Source organism: Chrysochloris asiatica, unplaced genomic scaffold, assembly GCF_000296735.1.
Source record: "Chrysochloris asiatica unplaced genomic scaffold, ChrAsi1.0 scaffold00009, whole genome shotgun sequence".
NCBI classification, from domain to species: domain Eukaryota; kingdom Metazoa; phylum Chordata; class Mammalia; order Afrosoricida; family Chrysochloridae; genus Chrysochloris; species Chrysochloris asiatica.
This window is the reverse complement of record NW_006408527.1, coordinates 22,786,204-22,807,759: the sequence shown is the minus strand read 5'-3', so window position 1 is coordinate 22,807,759 and position 21,556 is coordinate 22,786,204. Positions and strand designations below refer to the sequence as shown.

General features: G+C 45.8%; 2 protein-coding genes across 3 annotated transcripts in view; both read left to right on the top strand.

Annotated features, from left to right (window-relative positions):
* The window catches only part of IGFN1 (immunoglobulin-like and fibronectin type III domain containing 1), a 100,356-nt gene extending 95,980 nt beyond the window's left edge, over window positions 1-4,376 (top strand). Inside the window, exons 27-28 of the mRNA XM_006834227.1 lie at window positions 4,045-4,137; window positions 4,314-4,376. Coding sequence (XP_006834290.1) covers window positions 4,045-4,137; window positions 4,314-4,376 — 156 coding nt within the window. The remainder of the gene's footprint in view (window positions 1-4,044; window positions 4,138-4,313) is intronic.
* Window positions 4,173-21,556, top strand: part of PKP1 (plakophilin 1 (ectodermal dysplasia/skin fragility syndrome)) — a 48,902-nt gene continuing 31,518 nt past the window's right edge. The window contains exons 1-2 of one of the 2 annotated variants that reach the window (XM_006834152.1): window positions 4,173-4,632; window positions 15,224-15,327. In XM_006834152.1, coding sequence (XP_006834215.1) covers window positions 4,431-4,632; window positions 15,224-15,327 — 306 coding nt within the window. In that variant the 5' untranslated portion in view covers window positions 4,173-4,430. The remainder of the gene's footprint in view (window positions 4,633-15,223; window positions 15,328-21,556) is intronic. The other variant, XM_006834151.1, reaches the window with a different exon arrangement.

The window sequence follows — 21,556 nt, the reverse complement described above, 5'->3', positions numbered from 1 at the left end:
AACTAATGAACTAAGATGCTCAATAAATACTTGCTGTAGTGAATATTAAGGTCACAGGATGTTTGACTTTCATAAAGACTAGGAGACTTGATTGATTTGAGAGTTAAAATCTGGGTCACACAATGCTATAGGGAAAATAGCAAAGAGAATTAGAAGCTCATTCATATTCATTTATCCCAATGACTTTGAGAATGAACATCTACTCATCTTGTTTCAGAACTGAGTCAAAATTAACTTCTTTCAGGAAGCTTTCCCCACAACCTTCAAACTCAAATTAACCTACACCCGTTAGAACTTTTTACCACCTAAATATGTATTTTGACAGTGTCTTGAAAGTATGGCATTTCAGGACTCAGCTCATGTGACATGCTTGGTTGACGTCTGTTCTTCACTTTATGAGTGTTATCCTCTTCTCTAGCCTGTTGCTGAGGCAGAGACCCACATGGGGTGAGACTCAGGCAGAAGAGAAGTGAAGGAAACAGCTCTGATTTCCTGCCTTAAAACCATACTCCTGAGCCCCCAAAACAATCTTTCTATCTTAAATATATGTCCCTCACTTTGGCTAAAACCACGTGAAGTGACTGCCCTTTGTTCTCCTCTAAGATTAAAAGTCAGACCTTGGTTGAATCCAGGTCACCACAGAGATAACCATCCTGTACAATGGTGGTACTAATACCTCCTCGAGGGTTACTGGGAAGATGAGATGAAATAATGTAGACCATGCACAGCAATGGCTCAGTACACAGTCAACATTCCCTCTGTCCAATTCCAAATGTCCTTTCCTTTGATGTTGAAAGTAAGGAAAACAAAGGGGAGGCAAAGAAAATGCTGTCCAGAGAACCTGACTCTAGATTCTCCTGCTCTATAAATTCCCACAATTGCCATCAGAATTATAGAGTATTAGGACTATAGTCTATCACTTGTGTGCCAGTTTGCTTATTGTGGTAACATGTGTATTGCTATGACCCTGGAAGCTATGCCACCAGTATTTCAAATACTAGCAAGGTCACCCATAGTAGATAAATGTCAAGGAAGCTTCCACATTGAGACGGAGTAGGAAGAAAGACTTGGACGTCTACTTCCGAATGTTAGGCAGTGAAAATCTTATGGTTCACCAGAATATTGTCCAATCTGACAATATTGACGAAGATGAGCCCTCTGGGTTGGAAGGCAATACACAATAATTGTGTAGAACGCACTGCAGAATGGACCCAAATGTACCATGAGGTGGCACAAGACCAGGTAATGTTTCCTTATGTTGTACATGGGATTGCCATGCATTAGAATCTACTCGATGGCAACTAACAACAATAGGGCTAGAAAAGACTGGGAATCATCGAGTCTAGCCCTTCACTTTACAGATTTGGATCATGAAGTTGGTTAATGACCCAAGTGGAACTGAAGTCCAGCTGGCCTGACTTTCATGCCATGTGATGAAAATGATACTATTCAAAGATTGATTCATAGAAAGGCTTGGAGCCCACTGCTTGCCACAGGGAAATCTCTGAGAAGACAGCTGGGTGACTTTACTTTGCCTCAGTTTCCTCATCTCAAAAAGAGGGATGATGGAGATAGTATCTACTTTATAGGGTCATTCTGCGGGTTTGAATGACATAGTCCATGTAAACGGCCCAGAATCATTCCTGGCATATTGTAAGAGCACAGAAAATGTTGACTGTTGCTATCAATATGTCAAAATAATATCGATATCAAAACAATAGAAAAGCTGCTAGAAGAACTGGACTTCATACCTGGAAACTGCTTTAAAGATAATCAGTTTCTGCTTCTTTAGATTTGCCTTTTATAGCAATATGAACTACTCCAATCACCTCCTTCAGGCTCTTCTACATCCTAGAAGGAAACAAAATCATTATTTAAAGACTTAATTAACATTTATTATAGCTAGCATATTAGGTTTTAGATAGGCCAAATGTGATATAATAGTTGTATTTTTATGTGCTGTTCTGTATACTTTATAATACATTGAGGCTCTTACATAATTGGTATGCACTGTACTTTAATGCCCATTTTATAGGACTTTTATAAGGCAGGTCAGATAGTGTGGTGAAAGAGCACTGGATTAGGAGTCCCCAGGACTGGTTAGAATGGAGATTTTACCACATATTAACTGGGTGATGTGGGTCAGCCACCTCCTCTCCTCAGCAATATACAATGCAGAGACTGGCTGGATAATGTCCAAAGCTCTGTCCAGCCCTGACAGTCCATGGCTAGAAGCAGAATATTTAAATGTTATGTGATGACAGTGGTTTAAAGGTGTTGAACCTTCTTTGTATTTATGACCTACTGTTGGTCACATCTCTGGTTTATTTGATGCTGAAGTCCTGGGAACACAACCCTCAATTATAAAACTATTTCTATTGAAATCTATTGTCTGCTTTGCAATAATCCGCTCCAAATGTGGTTACTAGGAATGGGGAAGAGCTGGGGCTCCCTGAAGGTAACCCCACTTCTCAGATCCCTTGTGTGGCTCCTGAGCACTCTCAGGCCTCGAAGTCATCTTGATCTTTCCTTGACATAGAATTCATAAGGAGCGTAGATTTTTGTTTCCTCCCTTCTTCTGTACATTAGGAGGGCAAACTAAAACAAGGCATGTGAGCTATGAATAGTAACTGAACATGATAGCAGAGGTGATGTTGGGTATCATCAAGTGGAATCCAACTCATGGCGACCCCATTGGAGAGGCCCCACACAGGTTTCTTGGCTGCAATCTTTACAGAAGCAGAACACCAGGTCTTTTCTTCCAGCGCTTAACCTTTTATATCACCAGATAGCAGAGAGCAGAACATAGCTGGAGAAGACCTGAGAAAACGAAACTGACTAGCAACTGATAATGGATGTCCAGAGTAAGAACCTGAGCCATCAAGCAATGCACAAAGGAGGGTCAGTATCTCTTGCATAAAGAGGCAAGGCAGGCTGTGATACCTTTTAAAAAGATTTCCATTAAAGTAGCTTAAAAATATACTCAGCTCCTGGTAGGTACTAAATTTACTGGCACAGGTTACTTTCATGTTTGAAAAGGATGTTGCCTACACATGGCATATCATTGCATAAGTGTCCACCACAAGGATATTGTGCATAAGAGAACTGTTGTGGTACAAGAATTAGTGCTCAACTAGTAGTCAAAATATAGGTGGTTCAAACCCACCCAGAGTTGCCTCAGAAGACAGATTTGGTGATCTGCTTCTAAAAGATCACAATCTTGAAAATCCTATGAAGCAGTTTCTCTACTCTACACACATGGGTCCACCAGAATCAACTCAATGACAACTAACAGCAATAGTTCCAAAATAATATATCCACAATAGGGTATTCTATGGATAAGGCACCCTTCTAATTTTTCAGTAAGGATCTAGTTAGGATTCAAGCCAAACTTAATTTGCCTTAAATTAGCTAATATTCCTTAACTCATTCAAAAAACATTATTAAAATAAAATTTAAGAATGTTTCAAAGAGAATCTACTGCTAGCAAGGTTTTATTCCTGATCATACCCACACCTGCTGTACATGACTTTGTGATTTTGTATCCCAAGTCTATAGAGTCCTGGTGTGATTCTGTAGGGTAAGCACTGCAAGGTTGGCAGTTCAAACTCACCAACTGCTCCTCGGAAACCCTATACAGGGTTGCTGTGAGTCTGAACTGACTTCACATTTAACAACTTCACAACAACAACAATATCCAAGTCTTTGGTGTGGGTTTCATGCCCCCCACCTGACTCCCTTCAGACTGGATAGAGGCTGTCTTAGAGGAAAATGGGTTGTCTTCCTAAGATTGGGCACTCCCTTTGAGCAAGGACTGTGCTTCTGCCATTAGTTTGGGTGGCCCCAACAACAGAGCTGGTCTTTAGCACTTCCGTGTGTGTTGTAGGGGGGAGGGGAAGGGGCAAGGGGAGGCGGCTTCTTGCTACTGAATCCCTTGTCCTAGGGAGGGGTCTCTTTTGGTCCTGAACTGTGCAGAATGGAATGGAGGGATGTCCCACCTGGACCCTCATCGCCTTAGATGTTTCCTACACATCCTTGGGATAGGGCTGGGAGCTGAAGGAAGAGGCTGCGCAGTCCTGCACGCCCCCATCCCTCCGGAGCGCTCGCTCCCGCAGCGGCAGTGCCCTGCAGCTCCGCGTATGAGCGGCGGCGGGCGCGCGGCCCAGTGGAGTGGGTGGTGCAAGGCAGTGGTGGTATATCCAGTCTGACGGAGGGCGGGCCTCGCCAGTGCCAGGAGAGGGACGAGCCGGGGTGGAGGCGCCAGCAGCAGCTGCCGGGAGCCCTCACGCGGACCACTCATTCTATGGCCATAGGGAGCCGCTGAGAGAGAGAAGAACACGCTCCGCCAGCCCGTCCGCCGCGCCGGTTACACCTAACCTCCCGTGTCTCCCCGCTCCTCCAGGCCCGGCCTGCGCGCGCCTCCCGCCACCATGAACCACTCGCCGCTCAAGACCGCCTTGGCATACGAATGCTTTCAGGACCAGGACAACTCGACGTTAGCTTTGCCGTCGGACCAAAAGATGAAGACAGGCACGTCGGGCAGGCAGCGCGTACAAGAGCAAGTGATGATGACCGTCAAGCGGCAGAAGCCCAAGTCTTCGCAGTCGTCCACCCTGAACTACTCCAACCGAGGTAACGCCCGGCGCCCGCGCGCGCCCCGGGTCTGCTGGCGCCCCAGAGGATACCGGCCGGAGCATGATAGTGCTCGCAGCCGAACTCGGGGCGCTTCTCAGCAAGTGGAGCGCAGCCCAGCCCCGCTTGCCTGCTCGGCGGTGCGCCACTGAGCGCGAAGTAGTAGGTGGCTCTCCAGCGCACCGGAAACAGGATTCCCCGCAGCGTCATTTAGGAGCCGGGGCCACTTTGTTTCCCCAAGAGTTGCTCCAATCTGAGGGAGGATGGGGACTTAGGAAGGAAGGGGGACCAGTACGGCGTCCTATCCCACCTATCCGCCCCAGCGCTGGCTGAAGTTGTGTGCCTACTTACCCTCTCCTTCCCGGGCTTTGCGTTCTAATGCCCCCTTGGTCAGGCGGGATCCCAGTCCCCGTGGGGCCTGTGCGTGGCGGCAGGGCGTGGCATCGAGGGTCACTGAGGCCAAAGTGCGGGCCAAGGAGAGACGCTGTGGGACGAGGAGGTGGCTGGGAACTGGGAGAGTCCTCCGGAGCCCCAAGGCACATCAGTGGGAGCCTCATCCTGGAGGAGGCAAGTCAGTTGGTCGAAGGTCAGGTTGGGACTAGGGAGCTCCTTCCTTGGTAGCTAACCCAGAAACCCTCTTTCCCACCGACTTCCCTTACCCCATCTACCTTAAGTAGCAACAAGCGTTTTAAGCAGAGAGGAGGGAATGGAGGTGGCAGTGCTGGGGATCCCATTGGACCTTGGCAGGATCCCTAAGGGTCCTCAAGGGCACTTTTCCAAGACTGGATGCAGGGCCTCATCCCCATGGGTTGTATGCAGCCTCTGTGGGTACCAAGGCCTCCAGACTGGGAATGACTGAGAGAAATGTCTATTCGGACTCGTAACGACCCTGTATAGGGTTTCTGAAGAGCTACTAGTACGTTTGAACCACTAACCTTGTGATTAGCAGTTCAGTGCTTGCTTATCCTAGTGCCACACCAGGACAGGAACGCCAAAACTAGGGGAGGTGATACAGAACCTGACAAAGGTATTTGTAGGGATTTTTTTAGAACCAGTAATTTTAGTACAAAGAATTCACCAAAAGAATTACACACAAATGAGTAAAATTTTGAGTTCTACTTGTTTTTCAAATGTTATTATTTTTATATTAATATCATATTTTAAGTTCAGCTGAGTTTAGTATGATACTAAAGACTTTGCTGACTATGAAGTGTTGTTGTTAGTGGCCATCAAGTTGCTAACAATTCATGGCCACCCCTTGTGTACACAGTTGTTGTTAAATGCAGTCCAGATGGGTCCGACACATAGGGTTGCCAAGGAACAGCCGGTGGGTTTGAAATACCGTTCTTGTGGTTCTCAGTCCAGTGCTGATCCTCCAGCACCATACCAGGAGTACAGGTCAACTAAGACTTATTTATTGAATAAGTCCCTTGTGAGAGGTGACAGTAGTGGAGTCATGAGGAAAGAGACTCCTGAAGGTGTCTCTTTGTGTGTGTTCTTTGTTCTTCCTGGGCTCCCGGCTAACCTCACTCCATATTTCCACTGAAGGTCATATAGCCCCAGAGCATTTGTCTCCTTCCCTTTTGTGTTGTGCCTTGGTAGTTGCTTACAAGCCTTTTTTAGAAGTGGGTTTGGAATAACAAGTGCCCCCATTTCTGGCTGTCACCCAGAAAGCACAGATCAAACCAACCTACTCTCTCCCATGAACAACCCTTACCTGTCCCCTTCCCCTCCCACTCCATCGCTAGCCTGAGGTCCTATCTCATAACTCCAGAAATGTCTCAGACTGGCTTCAGATTCCCCAAACACCCATCTGTCCTTGTGAGGTGCTCTGTTTTGAGCCTTTGTCTTTCCATTTATCTGATGGAATCTCTTTAGTTCCCTTTTTGCTTCTCCACCCCAAGGGGCTTCAACAAGGTGAGGGTTGACATTGATGACCAACTCATACCTCTCCAGAAACAGAATTCTACAAGGACTTACCCTGTAGGCGTGTACCCTCTACCTTCAGCTTCTGGGGAGGTTCCCAAAAGGGGTCAGTTTCCCCAGCGGCATCCTAGCTGGAAGAGGTGGTTGGGCCACTTGGAGCTGGTGTTTCTGGTTTATCTGGCTTCATTTTCATCAGATTTCCCGTCCTCTTCATCAGAACCGCCCAAGCGTCCCGTTTGGCTCCTCTCTTTCTCATGTAGGTTTCCATCCCTTGGGCTTCCTTCGGTTCCTGGGAGGGGGGTGAGTTGGGGGCTGTGGAAGGACCATACCCCAGACTATTCCCCTCACCCCCTGGACAGACTTGAACTCTCCTTTAGTTTTCCCCAGAAGTGAAGAGCCAGTATTTCTAGGGTCTTTGATCCTTTTGATTTCTCTGAATCACAAATCAATCTCCAGGACCCTCTTGGTTAAGAACTCCTGTTCTAAAGATAAGCAGCCACAGGCTGCCTGGCAGAATGTCTACTACGCCTGTACCCTGGGAACCATAGTCCAGTTCCCTCAGGTGCTAGCACGGTCTTTTCCTCTGAGCCCTCCTCACCAGAGTTCTGCTCTGTCTGGTCAGTTAAGGGAAATTGAGACCAAGGGTTGGAAGAAGACGCTCTATGGAGAAGTCGGTCATCAAATGCCCATCTCCACTCATGCCCTCCCTGACATGTAGACATACTCCTGGCCCTGGTCAGAGAGGAGACCATCTCTGTGGTCTAGGGATCCTATGGGAAGAGGTTTCTCTGAACCTTCCTATTCAGCTTGAGCTGACTGATCTGGCCTCTAAATAGAATTCCCATGACTTTAGAGTGTCCTTGTGCATATCAGGGTATTTGGGGTGCTTTTCTTCTCAGGGGAAGTCAGACTGTGTGAGAAGCAAAAAGAAAATGAGGAAGGTCTGGCTACTCAGCAGAGATCCTTGCTGAGGAAACTTGACTTCCCTGAGGCTGGACAAGTCCTCCAGGTTGATAATGAGCTTACCTCTATGAAGGAAACCCAGTCGATGGCACTTCTCACACACACACACACACACACTCACACACACACACACACACTCACACACACACGGGTAAAGTCCTGACACAGACTATCCAGCCCCAAAGGAAATCCTTCTTCACATTCAGAGTCTTTATAACCATCTTTAGATTCTCTTCGTAAAACTTAATTCAAATCTCATTTGTTTCATTCCTGCAAAACGCCCACTTGCCACCATCAGGCACATACATCTCACACAAACCTTCATTACATGAGCTCCGTTTATCATATTACTTCACATTCTAGGGAAATCCAAACCTATGGTTGCATTTCCTAATTTGTGTATCACTGCCTGCGTAACCATCTGTGAGTCTGTCCTTCTTCTCTTTTCTTCTCATAGGTAGTATTTCCCATCTGAAATGGCCAGACCTCTATTGTTTTCTGATTTGAGGCAGGAGTTGAGGGCCTGGCACTGGGCTAAGGGAGGTGCTTGTCTCTGCTTCCATCATTCCTTCATTTACCCCTCACTCGTGCAGGCTGTGCTAGCTTTTCTGCATAGCACCGGTGAAGGGCTGAAGAATTCTTCCTTAGGAGCCCCTTCCTTTGTTGGCCCTTTTGTATTTTTACCTGGCTGTGTCTCAGCATGAACATCTGCCTGACTGAAGGTTCTGCTCATACTTCTCTGTTGAAGGTTGTCCTGACCTGACCACAGACAATGAGCAAACATCACTTCTGGATTTGTTTTCTCTGGAACAAGCTACGGAGGGAGATAGTAAAGAGTGATTGTGCTTTAGCTGTGTTCCAGCAGTGAAACATACTAATTAGACTCCAAATGAACCAATTCTTGTTTCTTTACAATGTATCTTGGCTTGAAGTTGGGATTTTAGGCAGAATATCTGTTGGCCTGTTACAACACATGCAAAAATGCTGAGTATCCCAGAGTATTTCATAGCAAATGCTGTCTCCCTAGATCCTACTCGTTTGCTCAGCTCATTGGCAGAGATTGAAAAAAAGACAATAATACAAATTCTTCTTCCCCACACACCAGATTGAAAATATTAATGTCAATTGTTCTAGGTTTGAAAAACCTGGGGAATTACTTCTGCAGTAGGATGTGGCAGATTAGAAGGTGTGTGATATTTGAACATAATCAAATGAAAGAATGTTAGATATCCCATTGTGAAAATCTTCACATGCATGTACTGTGTGCTTACACATGTGCATACCTATACACAGGCGCACACACACACACACACGCCACCTTGCACCTTGTGCTGTGACAGGAGTCCCACCTTGTATTAGGAGACTTAAACTCTAATCTGGGTCTGCCCCTGACTTGGTATGCCATCTTGAGCAAATGCTACCTCTCTCTTTCTGAGTCTCTGCAACTGTCAGAAGCTGGGTTTGATCGTCTCTGAAGTACTTTGTCTTGTTAACACTCTTTGAGAGTAAATGATATCTTTCTTTGCCTCTGCAAACCATTTGCCCAAACCTCACAGCTCACATGCTACTGTCTTAAAAAAGGCTCCTCCCCTCAAGGCATATCACTTGATCTTTTCTCTCTTGTTAACATTCTAATATTTTTTTAAACAACAACAATAAAAACCTTGTAATTCACTGTTCTCAAACTTGGCTACACTGTTCTCAAACTTGGCTAATTCCTGGGTTATACCCCCAGATATTCTGATTTAATTAGTATGTGATAGGGACTATCTGGGCAGCAGGACTTTAAAACAAGCTCTTCAAGCGATTCTGTTGTTTGGCAAAATTTGAGAGCCACTATTCCAGTTTCCCTTCCTCCCTTACATATAACCCCAGCTTGGAGATGACACCCACATATTGACACGCCACTTCTTTCTCTCTCTCATGTCTAATACCGTAGTTGCTGGTGACTGTTTTTAACTCTGGACTCCTAGCAAAGTGACGTGGGTTTTATTCAGACCCCCAGTAAACCATGACCCAGTGCCAATCCTACCCCATCCCTATCCACCCCCTATGTTTAGTAGTGGCCACAAACAGGTCATCAGAAAGGAGGAGGATTCAGGCAGAGCTGGGCTTAAATGTGTTCCTGCAGGAGTCATATTTACTGGTGAGGGAGAAGAGAGAGCTCAGGCCTGAGCAGCCCAATTTGTTTTGACATTTCTGTTCTGTGTATGTGCTTAGCAAAGTGCCTGGTGAGGTTGTGCTGATCTCAGTGCCCTCCTCAGACTTATGGAAGCTCCAGAATAGGGAATGCATATCCACAGTGTCCCAGACCCAGGGCAGTGGGAAGGGGAGGGACATCTGGCGTTCTCCTCCCCCAGGGCACCTGAACCATTCCACAGACACGACTCCTGCCCACTCTTGATAATCTCAGGAGTTTGTCTCGGAAGTGCCTTCCATGACTGTTCTTCTTGCTATCTAATTTAAATTCCTTTGGCTACAGGATAGGTGGAGACATTTCAGTGGGTAAAGTAGAAGGTGTCTTCAAAGCTGAAAGATAATGGGCTTTCATGCTGACGGACAGGGGGGCTTTATTCGGATGTAGAAGGAGTTAGAGGTGGTATCAGCCTTTAGGAGGACAGATTCAGTAATATAAAGATCTCAAGAACAGCTTAAGGAGCTCTTGGTAGTGTAGTGGTTACAAATTGGGCTGCTAATCTCACAGTCAGCAGTTCAAAACTACCAGCTATTCTATGGGAGAAACATGAGGCTTTCTGCTCCCATAAAGATTCACAGCCTCGGAAACCCTGTGCAGGGTCACTATGAGTCAGAACCGACTCCACAGCACATTAGCAAGAGCAGCTTACCAGCAAAAAGTTCTCCTGAGTAGCCAAGGAGAGGAGTTTGTGGGGAGTGAGAGGTAGGGTAACTTTACTCCTGTAGACAGCCTGTTGACCAGATAAGCAGTGTCCTGAAGGTTTTCTTTATGAGGTGAGAGGTAGGGTAAGAATCTAGTGGAATCAGAAGATCCTTGGCTTTAGGGAGTTCCCAGCATGATAGAAAAGACCCAGGCCTTGCTTTCCGAGAGAAGGGTACATAAGTATATATACCCACCCATACACACACACCAAATGCACAGAAACCACACTGCAAGAAACACACAAGCCAGCCCAGAGTGAGCACAACAGGCAGAATGCTGACGAGGGTGGTTCTGCTGGAGGGTTTGGAGTGCTCAGAGCTGGGTGGGGCCAGCTCTAGAAGAAGCTGATTTTTGTGTACGGTTTTGAATGTAGGGAGAGGGCTTGGCTGAGAAGAAGAGAAAGAATGTTTCAGGTGCGGTGGGTGTGACCTGTTTGAAAGCTTGGAGGTGGAAGAGGATGAGTCATCCTGGCAAAGGTTTGCTTGTCCCTGCTGACAAAAAGAGTCCCACAAATAATAACGAAGGAGCTGCCTCCATTTTCAAAGCCGTTGTAGGTGAGAAAGCTTAGGTTGCCCCTGTGACCCAGAGAAAATCAGCCTCTTGTTGTCTAAGATACTAAAGGGAAGCAGCATCCAAGGATGCTATCTTGAGAGCAGCAGATTTCCTGAGACACGCTCCCTCTAGGTCTGCTTTTATAACATGAAACACTGGCATGAAATGAGATAAGCTATGTGCATAGAACAGCTTATATTGTATATTAAGAAAGCAATGTAAGCTCTGAGACATTTGGCCTTTGACCTTGAGGTTCTGAGGGTGAGCAAATACCTCTTAGGATGATGCACAAGATGACAAACAGCCTTCTTCACTGAGAAGCCACAGTGTATATATCTACCTGGAAAGAGGAGTGGGAAGGCAAATGTGTGGCTGGGAGGATAGAAGTAATTCTATGGCATCAGTTGGGGTCATCTTCCCTCATCTCCTTTGAGACCAAGAATCTTCCTCAAAGAAGTGGCCTTGGAGAATCCTGGAGCTACACATGGCTTCCCTCTTTTCCCTGGAGCTCTTTCTGGAAAGAGGGTCTGGTAGATTAGAATTCTGGTTCCATTCTACAAGTCAATGAGGAATTTCAGGCTCTAGACATCTAGTGTCTGAGTACCTTCACCACAAAAGTCTACAGGGGACAAGAGTGTGTGTCAAAAAGGACAGCTCAGTCCAGTTAGGCCCAGCCTCAGCGTGAGCTGTACCCTGTACAGAGAAGACAATCTGCCAGGGGTAACTAGACCAGGCAGGATTAATCAGGGAAAGCTTTCTAGAAGAAGTGAGTACTAGGGAAGTCAGGGGACCAGATGGAGCCGTGGAAGCCTTCAGAGCTATCACCATTATAGTCACTAAGAAGCCTCATTTTCTTGCTGTTGAACTTGACTTTCAGAAGGTGTTATTTACTAGCCAGGCACCCTAGGGTCAGGAGAGGAAAATATGGAATTCAGTTCTGGACACAGGATATTTGTAGATAACAGCTCACCTGTACCCACTGGTTATCTGGCACACTGCAGGATGTGGTTACAGGTCTGTAATGTCTTTCCTCCCGAGATGCCTCAGCCCCAAGAGAAACCTGCCTTCTGCCAGAGAAGTGTAGCCTCACTCTCACAAGGAAGCCACGCTAACTAAGCAGGTTAAGGTAGGTATGGGGCTGCCTGACCCCAATTACAGGTGGACTTTAGGGAGTGCCTACAGGGGTTATCTGGAAGAGCCCAGACTCACCCACAATGATCATCACCGTAGTACCCACAGGAAACATGGGGACTGGCTTTTGGAATGATAAGCATTTCAGAGGTCACTCTGTCCACCTCTGTCACTTCATGGTAAGAAAATCTACCCACTAACAAAGAAGTGTGTGTGTGAGAGAGAGGGACAGGGCGTAGAGGGAGGAGTAAAGAGGAGTTGCTTCTTCTGAATGACCTTCAGGGAGATGGCCAATAGATTCCCTCTCAGAAGGGATGAGGCAAGGAAGGAGCATCTCCTTACAGGAGGCCTTCCCTGGGCTCTGTGAAGCTCTTTGTCTGTCACCACACCAGATTTTCCATTTGGCAGCATCTGGCTGACCCATGCCTTCCCTTTGGTGAGAAATACCCGCTCGTGGGGTAACATCCAAGCAAACTCCACCCTGCCAAGTGTTAGGAAGGATGATTGATGTAGACAGCGTGGCAGAAAGGTGGGTAAGACTGGCCCTCAGCAGTCCAGTGTCCAGGTAAGGCTGGTGTGGCTGCAGCCTGGTTTCCCCTGAAAGCTAGTTCTGGGCATCCAGGTCCTGAGATTGCCTCCAGCCTTCTGGCAAAGACAGCCTTTCCACAGAAACAGCATGTGGGACAGGAAGAGACATAGCTGTGGCCAGCACTCACTCTTAGGAGCCTGGAGTAAGTCAGAGGCTCAGGGGGCCACAGGCAGAGTTCAAGGATGTCACTCACAGGGACAGGTCCCTGAGGCTATGAGAGTAGGCCTGGGTTGTGGGGGGAGAGAGGCTTCTCTCCGGAACCAGGGAAAGTTCCAAGGCAGATAACAAAGGAGGGATGGGAATCCTTTGATGTGGGCCCTTCATCCCTGTGAGTGAAACCTTTTCTCTGGAGAATAGAAGTCGGACTTCTCTGAGTGCCATCAGCCTTGCGTTATTACAAGCACACAGCTGCGGAACATTGGAGCTGTATGGTAGGCCCACTCCTCTAGCTATAGAAGAGGAACATGAGGCCCAGAAAGAGCAAGTGACTTGCTCAAGTGCCAGAGTTGAGACCAATTTTGACACCTCTGCCTTCCCAGGGCAAGTTCTTTCTGCCACAGCCTATCAATAGCCCTAATGCCCAGGGCTAATGCTCATTGATGGGGTGGGAAGGATTGGGGGGTTGGGAAGGATGGGCAGTGCCTTACTTTGTGAGCGAATCATGGGGTGGACATCTGATATTGGAAAGAGGAAATGGTCCCAGGCAGGAATGCCTGCCTCATTCCAAAGCTTCCCCTTTGCTGTTTCCTTACTCCCTATTTCTACAGACCCAACTCAGATATTCTAATCCCTGGAAAAGGCTTGGGGGTCTGAAAGGCATGGTACAAGGATGGAGGGGTTAATTTAGCCAGATGAATATCACATCAAACTCTCTTCTTGGTGATATGCTGTAGAGTCAGTTCCGACTCACAGCAACCCTATACAGGGTTTCCGAGGTTGTAAATCTTTACGGTAGCAGAAAGCCTCATCGTTCTCCTGTGGAACAGCTGGTAGTTTTGAATTCTGACCGTGAGATTGGCAGCCTGATTCGTAACCACTACTCTACCAGAGCTCCTTGAGCAGAACACATGTCTGCGTGTATATATATATATTAATGTAGGAGTCTTTTATAACTTTATATAGTCAGTTGCTGTTGCATCAGTTCTGATTCATGAAAAACCAAATGTTTAATGCACTCAGCTGCTAATCATAGTGCCATCAAACCGGCTCCGACTCATAATGACCTTGTATAGGGGTTCCAAAGAACTACTAGTGGATTTGAACCGTAGACCTTGCAGTCAGTAGTCCAGTACTTACCCTGCAGTGCCGCACCAGGACTCCACTCCAGCCATAAGGACTACATCGTCCTCTTGGAGGCTTCCAATGGAATTTATTATATTTATTCTCAGGCCCATAATTTAGCAAGAGGTCCATTGAGGGATAAGTCTTGACTCTACAAGTCCAGACCATAGAGATGTGGCTTGTCCCTCATAGAGTTCATAGTGTAGCTGAGAGAATGGGGCACCAGACAGGATGTGACTTGGGGTCCACACAGCAGGATAGGATATATTTAGAGGTAGAAAAGACTGCCTTGGGTAGGACTGATCAGAAAAGGCTTTCTGGAGGGGGTGAAGTCTTGACCTTGGCTTGGAAAGATGGGATGAGATATATGGTTGTGGCCTGGGAAGACAGACCAACTCTGCAAAGGGGATGGTGTGAGCAAAGTTGGGGAGCTGTGATACACCTTCAAGGACAGTGAACAGACCAGCTTGCATGGAGTTAGAGCTATCCTTTCAGGTCCCCCTCATATCCAGTGAAGGGGAGAGGAAGGGGGTGACTCCACCAGGAGTCCAAAATCCAGTTCTGCTTTCTATAATTCAAGGCCACTTTGCCGCTAATAACCCTAATGACACTCTCTGCCTTTCCACAGAGCCTGTCATTTGTGGGTCTCCAAACACTCCGAAAACATTAATTAATCCCTTTGAGGTTGATCACTGCTCCCCCTTTTACCAACTGGAGCATCTAGGAGATGAAGGAGAGGGTGGAAATTCACCTGGTCACTGGTAGGGGCTGGGCTGAAAGTTGAGTCCTGAGTCCTGTCCGACTCAGATTAACCAGTCTTCCGCTGCTCTGTGGCCCTTACTTCAGGGTTCTGAACCTACAATGTTGAGATCAAGCCTGACTTCCCCAGGTGGGAAGCTTATCTTTGTGGAACGTGGAGTTGTGATTCCTTGGAATGTGACAGCGGTGCTCAGAGGCCATCCAAGCCAACTCCTTGCCTGTAGGTGTCAACGGTACTAGCCCAGACGGTAGGGCAGCCATTAGACCCCCAGGAAGGGGTTGGCCAAGATTCTCAGAGCTGTCTACAGCACCGTTGGCGGTGATCAGATGGAGCCAGTCACTGATGACCTCTTCACTCTCCTCCTCCAGGAACTCGTACTGGTCTCCTCCATGGGGCACAGTGGACCTAGATGCAGAAGTGACCTCTTAGGGAGGAGGGGTGGTGAAGAGCATGACCATCAGTTTCCTAACCTTCTCCCTTTGCCCTCAAGGTTCCATGTACGATGGCTTGGGTGACAATTACAACTATGGGACCACCAGCCGGACCAGCTACTACTCCAAGTTCCAGGCCGGAAATGGCTCATGGGGATATCCGGTAAGGAAGTTCTTCCATTTAAAAAGACTTGGAATGTTTGTGGTGCTGGTTTGGGTCTATGGTGGTTAAAGCCTGCAATGGTTACTAGGAAGAGTGATACAGGTGGAAGGGGGTGATTTGGTCTGTGAAGTAAAGTAAGGCTCACCAATGCTGACCAGGTATGTTCACTTGGCCTTTATTTCCTAAGTGACTCTTAAGGCAGCCTTCTATTTAGTCTGATTAGATATTTCTGAATGTCTCAAGTGAGAGCTTTAAAGAAAAAACAAAAACATTAGAAAAGAGCCTAAAATTTATTTTCCCAATATGTCTCAATTTATCATAAATTTAAGAGAAGTTTGACGTTTCTATGTCCATTTTGTAGACCAAATTAGATGTTTCTAGGAGAACTCTGAAGGGGGCTCTCTCTTCATTATGTATGGATAGCCAAGGAGGAGTCTCTAGAGGGGCCTCTGATACTAAGGGAGCAAGCCCACCTCTGTGACTCCTGACTAAGTGACAGGAGTGGAACATGCTGGAGTTTGTAAATTAGACAAACCTGGGTTCAAATTTTAACTCTTGGGCAGATGACTTCATCACCCAGGCCTCACCTCAGTTTTATCACACGTAAAATACGTTTCTACCAACTGGGGTTATTGTCTGGACTACATGCAATATGTGCGTGAAAAAAAACCTGGTTCATAAGAGTTCTTAAAAAGTTTTAAATTAATGTAGGGATTACCCTCGATCTCTTAATCCTGGCCCTGTCAGTGTCTTTCTGTGTAATCTCAACCTATTATCTCAACCCATCAATCTGTTTACTGAGCAAATATTTATTGAGCCCGAACTCTGTGCCAAGCATTGTGTTAAGTACTCTGGATACAACCTTACAAGTCAGGGCAAGAGTTTTCTTCTATTATAAACCAGGGTTATTGGGCTAGATGATACCCAAAGTTTCCCACAGTCCCCAAATTCTACGATTTTCATCTACTTTTGTTGATTTCAATACTGAACTATAGCATTGTTGGGAATGCCTTTGTGAGACTGTTAAGACATGGTACAGATAGGGATAGAGACTGCTTTTGCCTGGGAAGCTGGGTATACCCCTTTCAGTGGTATTTGCTTGAAATTATCTTTGCTCAGACATTAGGAAAAGTCCCTCTGTCCTGGACAATGGAGAGAATGGATGGTTTATGAGCCAGGTGTCCTTATATAATTTAGCTTGATTGCTTCCTTCCTAAATTCTTATTGGGGTTCATTTTGGAAGATATGTCTTTCTTGCTTGTTACAAGTTGGGGACTGCAGGAAAGAGTTAATGTAAGTTTTCTGCAAATTTACTTCTCTTCTACCCTCCCTCTGACTTTTGATGTCACTTGCCATCCTCAACGTCACATAAATACAGTTGATTGAACCCATTAAGCTAGCTGATCAGACACAGCTGTGAATAAGACTTTGCCACAAAGAGTGACGTCCCCACAGATTCACAAAATGACCTATGAATGCAGCATAAAGACCCAATAATCAAAATGTGCATCCAGGCTGACAAAACAAAAGTTACATCTCTATACAGATAGGAACTTATATAATCAGAGGTTGGAAGACTTACATTCTAGGCCTGGTTCTGCCATCACTAACTCTAACTTTAGATAAATTTCTCTGGACATCAGTTTTCTTGTTTTTAAAATGAGACACCTACATGTCCAATTTCCAGGTCATTACCCTGCTTCATTGGTTGTGAAGTGTTATCAAATGGGCATTGTGTGGAAATTTGTAACTGAAAGCTCCTAGGAGACTCCTTAGAGAAAGGTGTATCTAAAAAAAAAAAAAGATTTGTATGTGGCCAATGATGAGCATTTTGCTTCTGGTTAATTAACTCAACCCACAGCTATCTTACCAACTTTTAATGCTCTGTATCTGCCCACCACACTTCCCTGGGCCCACTTTCTGACAACCAGTGAAAATCCCTTTCCTTTCCCCCACCCTCAGACCCAACCCTCCTCTCTGGCGGGACTTCAGACATGACTCACGGCAAGGTAACTGCTGAGGCACGTCCCGTCTCATCTCAGTTCAGGAGAGGCTATGGGAACAGGGAAGAGCTGAGCACACATCAGGATTTGGCAGGGGGAGGGGGCCAACTATGGAGGAAATGGAATCATTGATACTGGAGCCAGACATATAATCAGCCGACGACTGGGCAAAGCCAAACGGGGTCCAGGCTTAGGGAAAAGGAGAGCTGAACAGAGGTAATAGAGATTTGTGGTGGTGAGTGAGATAATGCTATGGCTGTGGAATTTTCCCATGGATGGTACAACTGGCACGGAACAATTTCATTTCCTCCCCTCTGGTTAAACCAACATGGCAGCAGAAGACAGGGAATATTGAGGGAAGGAGGGTGTGACTCGTCGGCATATGCATTGTCAGCATCTTCTTGGGAGCTTCTTAACCCTGATGAAGGACTATTTCCTGCAGATAATGTACATTCACTCAGTCATTCAACTTGTATTGAGCAACCATTGGGTGCTATGGACTCATAGATGAGAATGCTCAATCGTTGCCTTCAGTCAACCTCTAGTCAAGCTTCTAGTCAAGCTGGAGAAGTACAGAGGTCAACAGATAAAAAGAAGGTGGGTTTTAGTTCCTATACTGTAGTATTCCACCATCTTGTTCATGGTTCTAAGTTTTTCCAGAACCTCTGAAAAATTTAAATAGACACTGCCTTCACTATCATTTTAGGAGCCATGTAAGAAAACCAGTCTCACCCCTTTATTGTTCTAACTTGCACTTGACCATAAATGATATTAGTCACATTGAACACCTCACTCTTCAGATTCCAGTTCCAAATAGTTCAAACCCACCAGCAAAACAAAGATTTGTCACCCCTGAGAATGGATTTTATTTAAATATGTAATGAATCTACAGGCAATTCAAAAGGGAAGCTTTTAAAAATGTTTAAAAAGCAGTTTTTTTAAATGGTGTTACCATATGGTTTTGCCTCATATTCTATATCAGGAGATAAAGATCCATCTATTTTTTTCCAAGATAAAAAAAAAAGTCCATACTATTTATAGTCTATGATTGCTTAAACTACAAATTAAGAAAGTTGAGTATAGACAGTCTTGTAATAAAACAAAACTTACAACAAAATTAGTCTTACAAAAAAAGCATAAATGGTCCAGCCATTCTCCTCTTGTGACTGACCTCTTCGCCTTCCGAGACAAGTATCTGCTGGATGACACCATTGGAGCCCCAGAGTCCCAGGACCTCAGAAAGAGAGAGTGGGGCCATGAGAGGTAGGGCAAAGGACCTAAGTCTTCAGCCCATCTATCCAATTTCACAGACCCTCACTTGGGTTGCTCCTGTTTTCGAGACCACACTTGTGAAATACTAGAGCTCCGACAGGACAATTTACAACAATTTACAAAAGATGCTCAAGCTCAAAGAACATAAATGATTCAACAAGGAATCCATAGCTGGCTGGGGGACAGCAGACTAGAAACCTGGCCTCCTAACTCCTAACCTAGTGGTGTTTTGTGTTAATTACTTTAGACACTTGAACTTTTTACGATGGTCATTTCATGTTTTTCCACAATCTCAGTTTTTTAACACTACAGCCATGTTCTAGGGATTTATCAGTGACCCTTGTCTCTTAGGAGTCCTGGTGTGGCGCTGTGGGTTAATGCGCCAGACTGCAATGCAGTTTGAACTACAAGGTTGGCGGTTCAAGCTCACTAGCTGTACCTTGGAAACCCTATACAAGGTCATTATGGGTCAGAACTGACTCCATGGCACTTAACAACAACAACAACTTGTCTCTTAATTCATTAATCTGTCTCCCTCTGTCCCCTGCCCTTACATCCAGGCCTAATCTTTCTTTAAGGAGCCAGCCATGCCCCAAAGAGACAGGAAAGTGGCCATGTTTTTCCTTCCTAAACTGAAGCTAGTCTGCAAACATTACTGGGGCTCAAGGTAGGCGTACCAGATTAAATACGGTAAAATATAATGTTTGGGACATACTTATATTAAAAAATATTTGTTGTTTATCTGAAATTCAAACTAGACTAGGTGGCCTGCATTTTTATTTGCTAAATCTATTAACAATAGGTAAAATTATCACCTTGATATTAAAAACAAGACCCCCTAAGGCATTCCTGGAGAACACCATAGCTGCATAGGATAAACACTGGACTGCAAACCACAAGGTCGGTAGTTCGAGTCCACCAGCTGCTCTGCAGGAGAAAGATGAGTCTTTCTGCTCCTGCAAAGATTTATAGCCTTAGAAACCCTATACAGGGTTGTTATGGGTTGGAATAGACTACACAGCACTTAACAACAACAACAACAATAAGCAGTCCTTTCCTGGGTCAGAGACCTGACCAGAATTACTGCAGGCTACTCCCTTCCTGGTAAGAAAATGGAGGTGTTTTAGACTCACCAGCTGCTCCTCGGAAACTCTATATAAGGTCGCTATGAGTCGGAACTGACTCAATGGCACTTAACAAGACCTCTCTTAGGGGTCCTTGCGATGAATTTCTCAACACATTCCTGCTGGTCAACTGAAGAACAGAAGAGGAAAGTAGAGAGCAGAAGCTATTGGAAGGCATAATCCTTCTATTCTGAAGCTGAAAATAAGCTTTCATAACTTGGGTTTGTCCTAGATGAAGCTGAAATGCATGCTTGGTTTTCATTTCCAGGGAATGTTTCTGGATGGTCCCCTCTTCTAGTAAGGCTAAAGAATTTTCCTAGTTTCAAATCAAGACGCATATCTTGAGCATTCTGTTCTTTGAGTTATTTCAAATGAAACATTTGCTGGTGATGGATTTGACTAGACCATCCTGCCAAGGATCTGCTTTGTAGAGGAGAGAATCCTTGCAGGCACCATCAGGCAGGGGCTGGGAACAGACATACAGGACAACCGCCATACTGAATCACCCAGTCATGCTCAGTTAAATCCAACTGGCTCTCCTGAGGGTGCGATTCCCCAGGAATGCATAACCAAGGAGAATTCTGTCCCTGACTTGCTTTGTCCAGTTACTGACTCCATTTCTCTACTTTAAACCAGGATTTGCCAGCAAATTTGTCTCCCAGCCCCCTCTGAGTTGCACTTGGCTAACTGCTATGTCTCTGATAATTTGATAACTGCTGTGTATTTAATAATTCCATTATGACAGGGTCTTGTGGACACCTTTTGCTAAGTACATTGAGGAGAACTACCCCTGTCCTACCAAACCCCAAAGTAACATGGGTGTGCCTGTTTTACAGATGAGAAGACTGGTTGCATCAGGTTTCCATACAAAAACCAAACCCATTGCCATCAAGTCAGTTCTGGCTCTTCATGACCCCTTGTAGGGTTTCTGAGGCTGTGAATCTGTACGGGAGCAGACCGTCTCATCTTTCTCCCTCAGAGCGACTGGTGGGTTTAAACTGTTGACCTTGCTGTCAGCAGCCCAGTGCTTATCCCACAGCACCACCAGGGCTTCTTAGAATTTCCATGGTGGTGGTGGTAATGACTGTGCGCCACCAACGCAGTTCCAACTCATAGCAATCCTGTTTAGGGTTTATGAGGCTGTAAATCTTTACAGGAGCAGATAGCCTCTCTTTCTCCCACAGAGCAACTAGTAGATTCAAACTACTGACCTTGCTAGGGTTTTCATGTTGTTGTTAAGGGCTATAGAGTTGGTTCTGACTCATAGAGAGTCATAGGATTACTGAGGAGTAGCTGGTGGGTTTGAACCGCCGACCTTGTGGTTAGCAGTCCAGCGCGTTAAACCACAGCACCACACGAGACTCCAGGGTTTCCATAGGAGTTGGAAAATAGAAGCACTAGTGTTTGGGCTCAGTCACAGTTAGCCTCATAGATACAGGGGCAGCACTTGGGGCCACATAGACGTAAAAGAGCGAAGCAAGCAATACTACTGTTCAGAAGCAGCAGAAAGAGATTTCCCTTAAAAATCAGCTAACAGAGGCAGTTCCCGCAGAGTCTCATGTGGTGGAGTAAGTACCAGACTTTGGCCAGGAACTTCAAGTTCAAATCCTAGTTCTGCCTCTTAACTAGCAGTGTGTTTGTCCCTAGGTAAATTCTTAACCTGACTGAGCCTCAGCTTGCCTATCCATGAAATGGGTGAATAATGCCTGTCTCAAAGACTATAGTGATGGGGAAATTGGGGGTGGAGGTGTAAAGGATATGACATATCTGACCAGCCATGGGAGGCCTGGATTCCAGTCTCAGCTGGGCTGCTACAAGCCTTAACCTCTC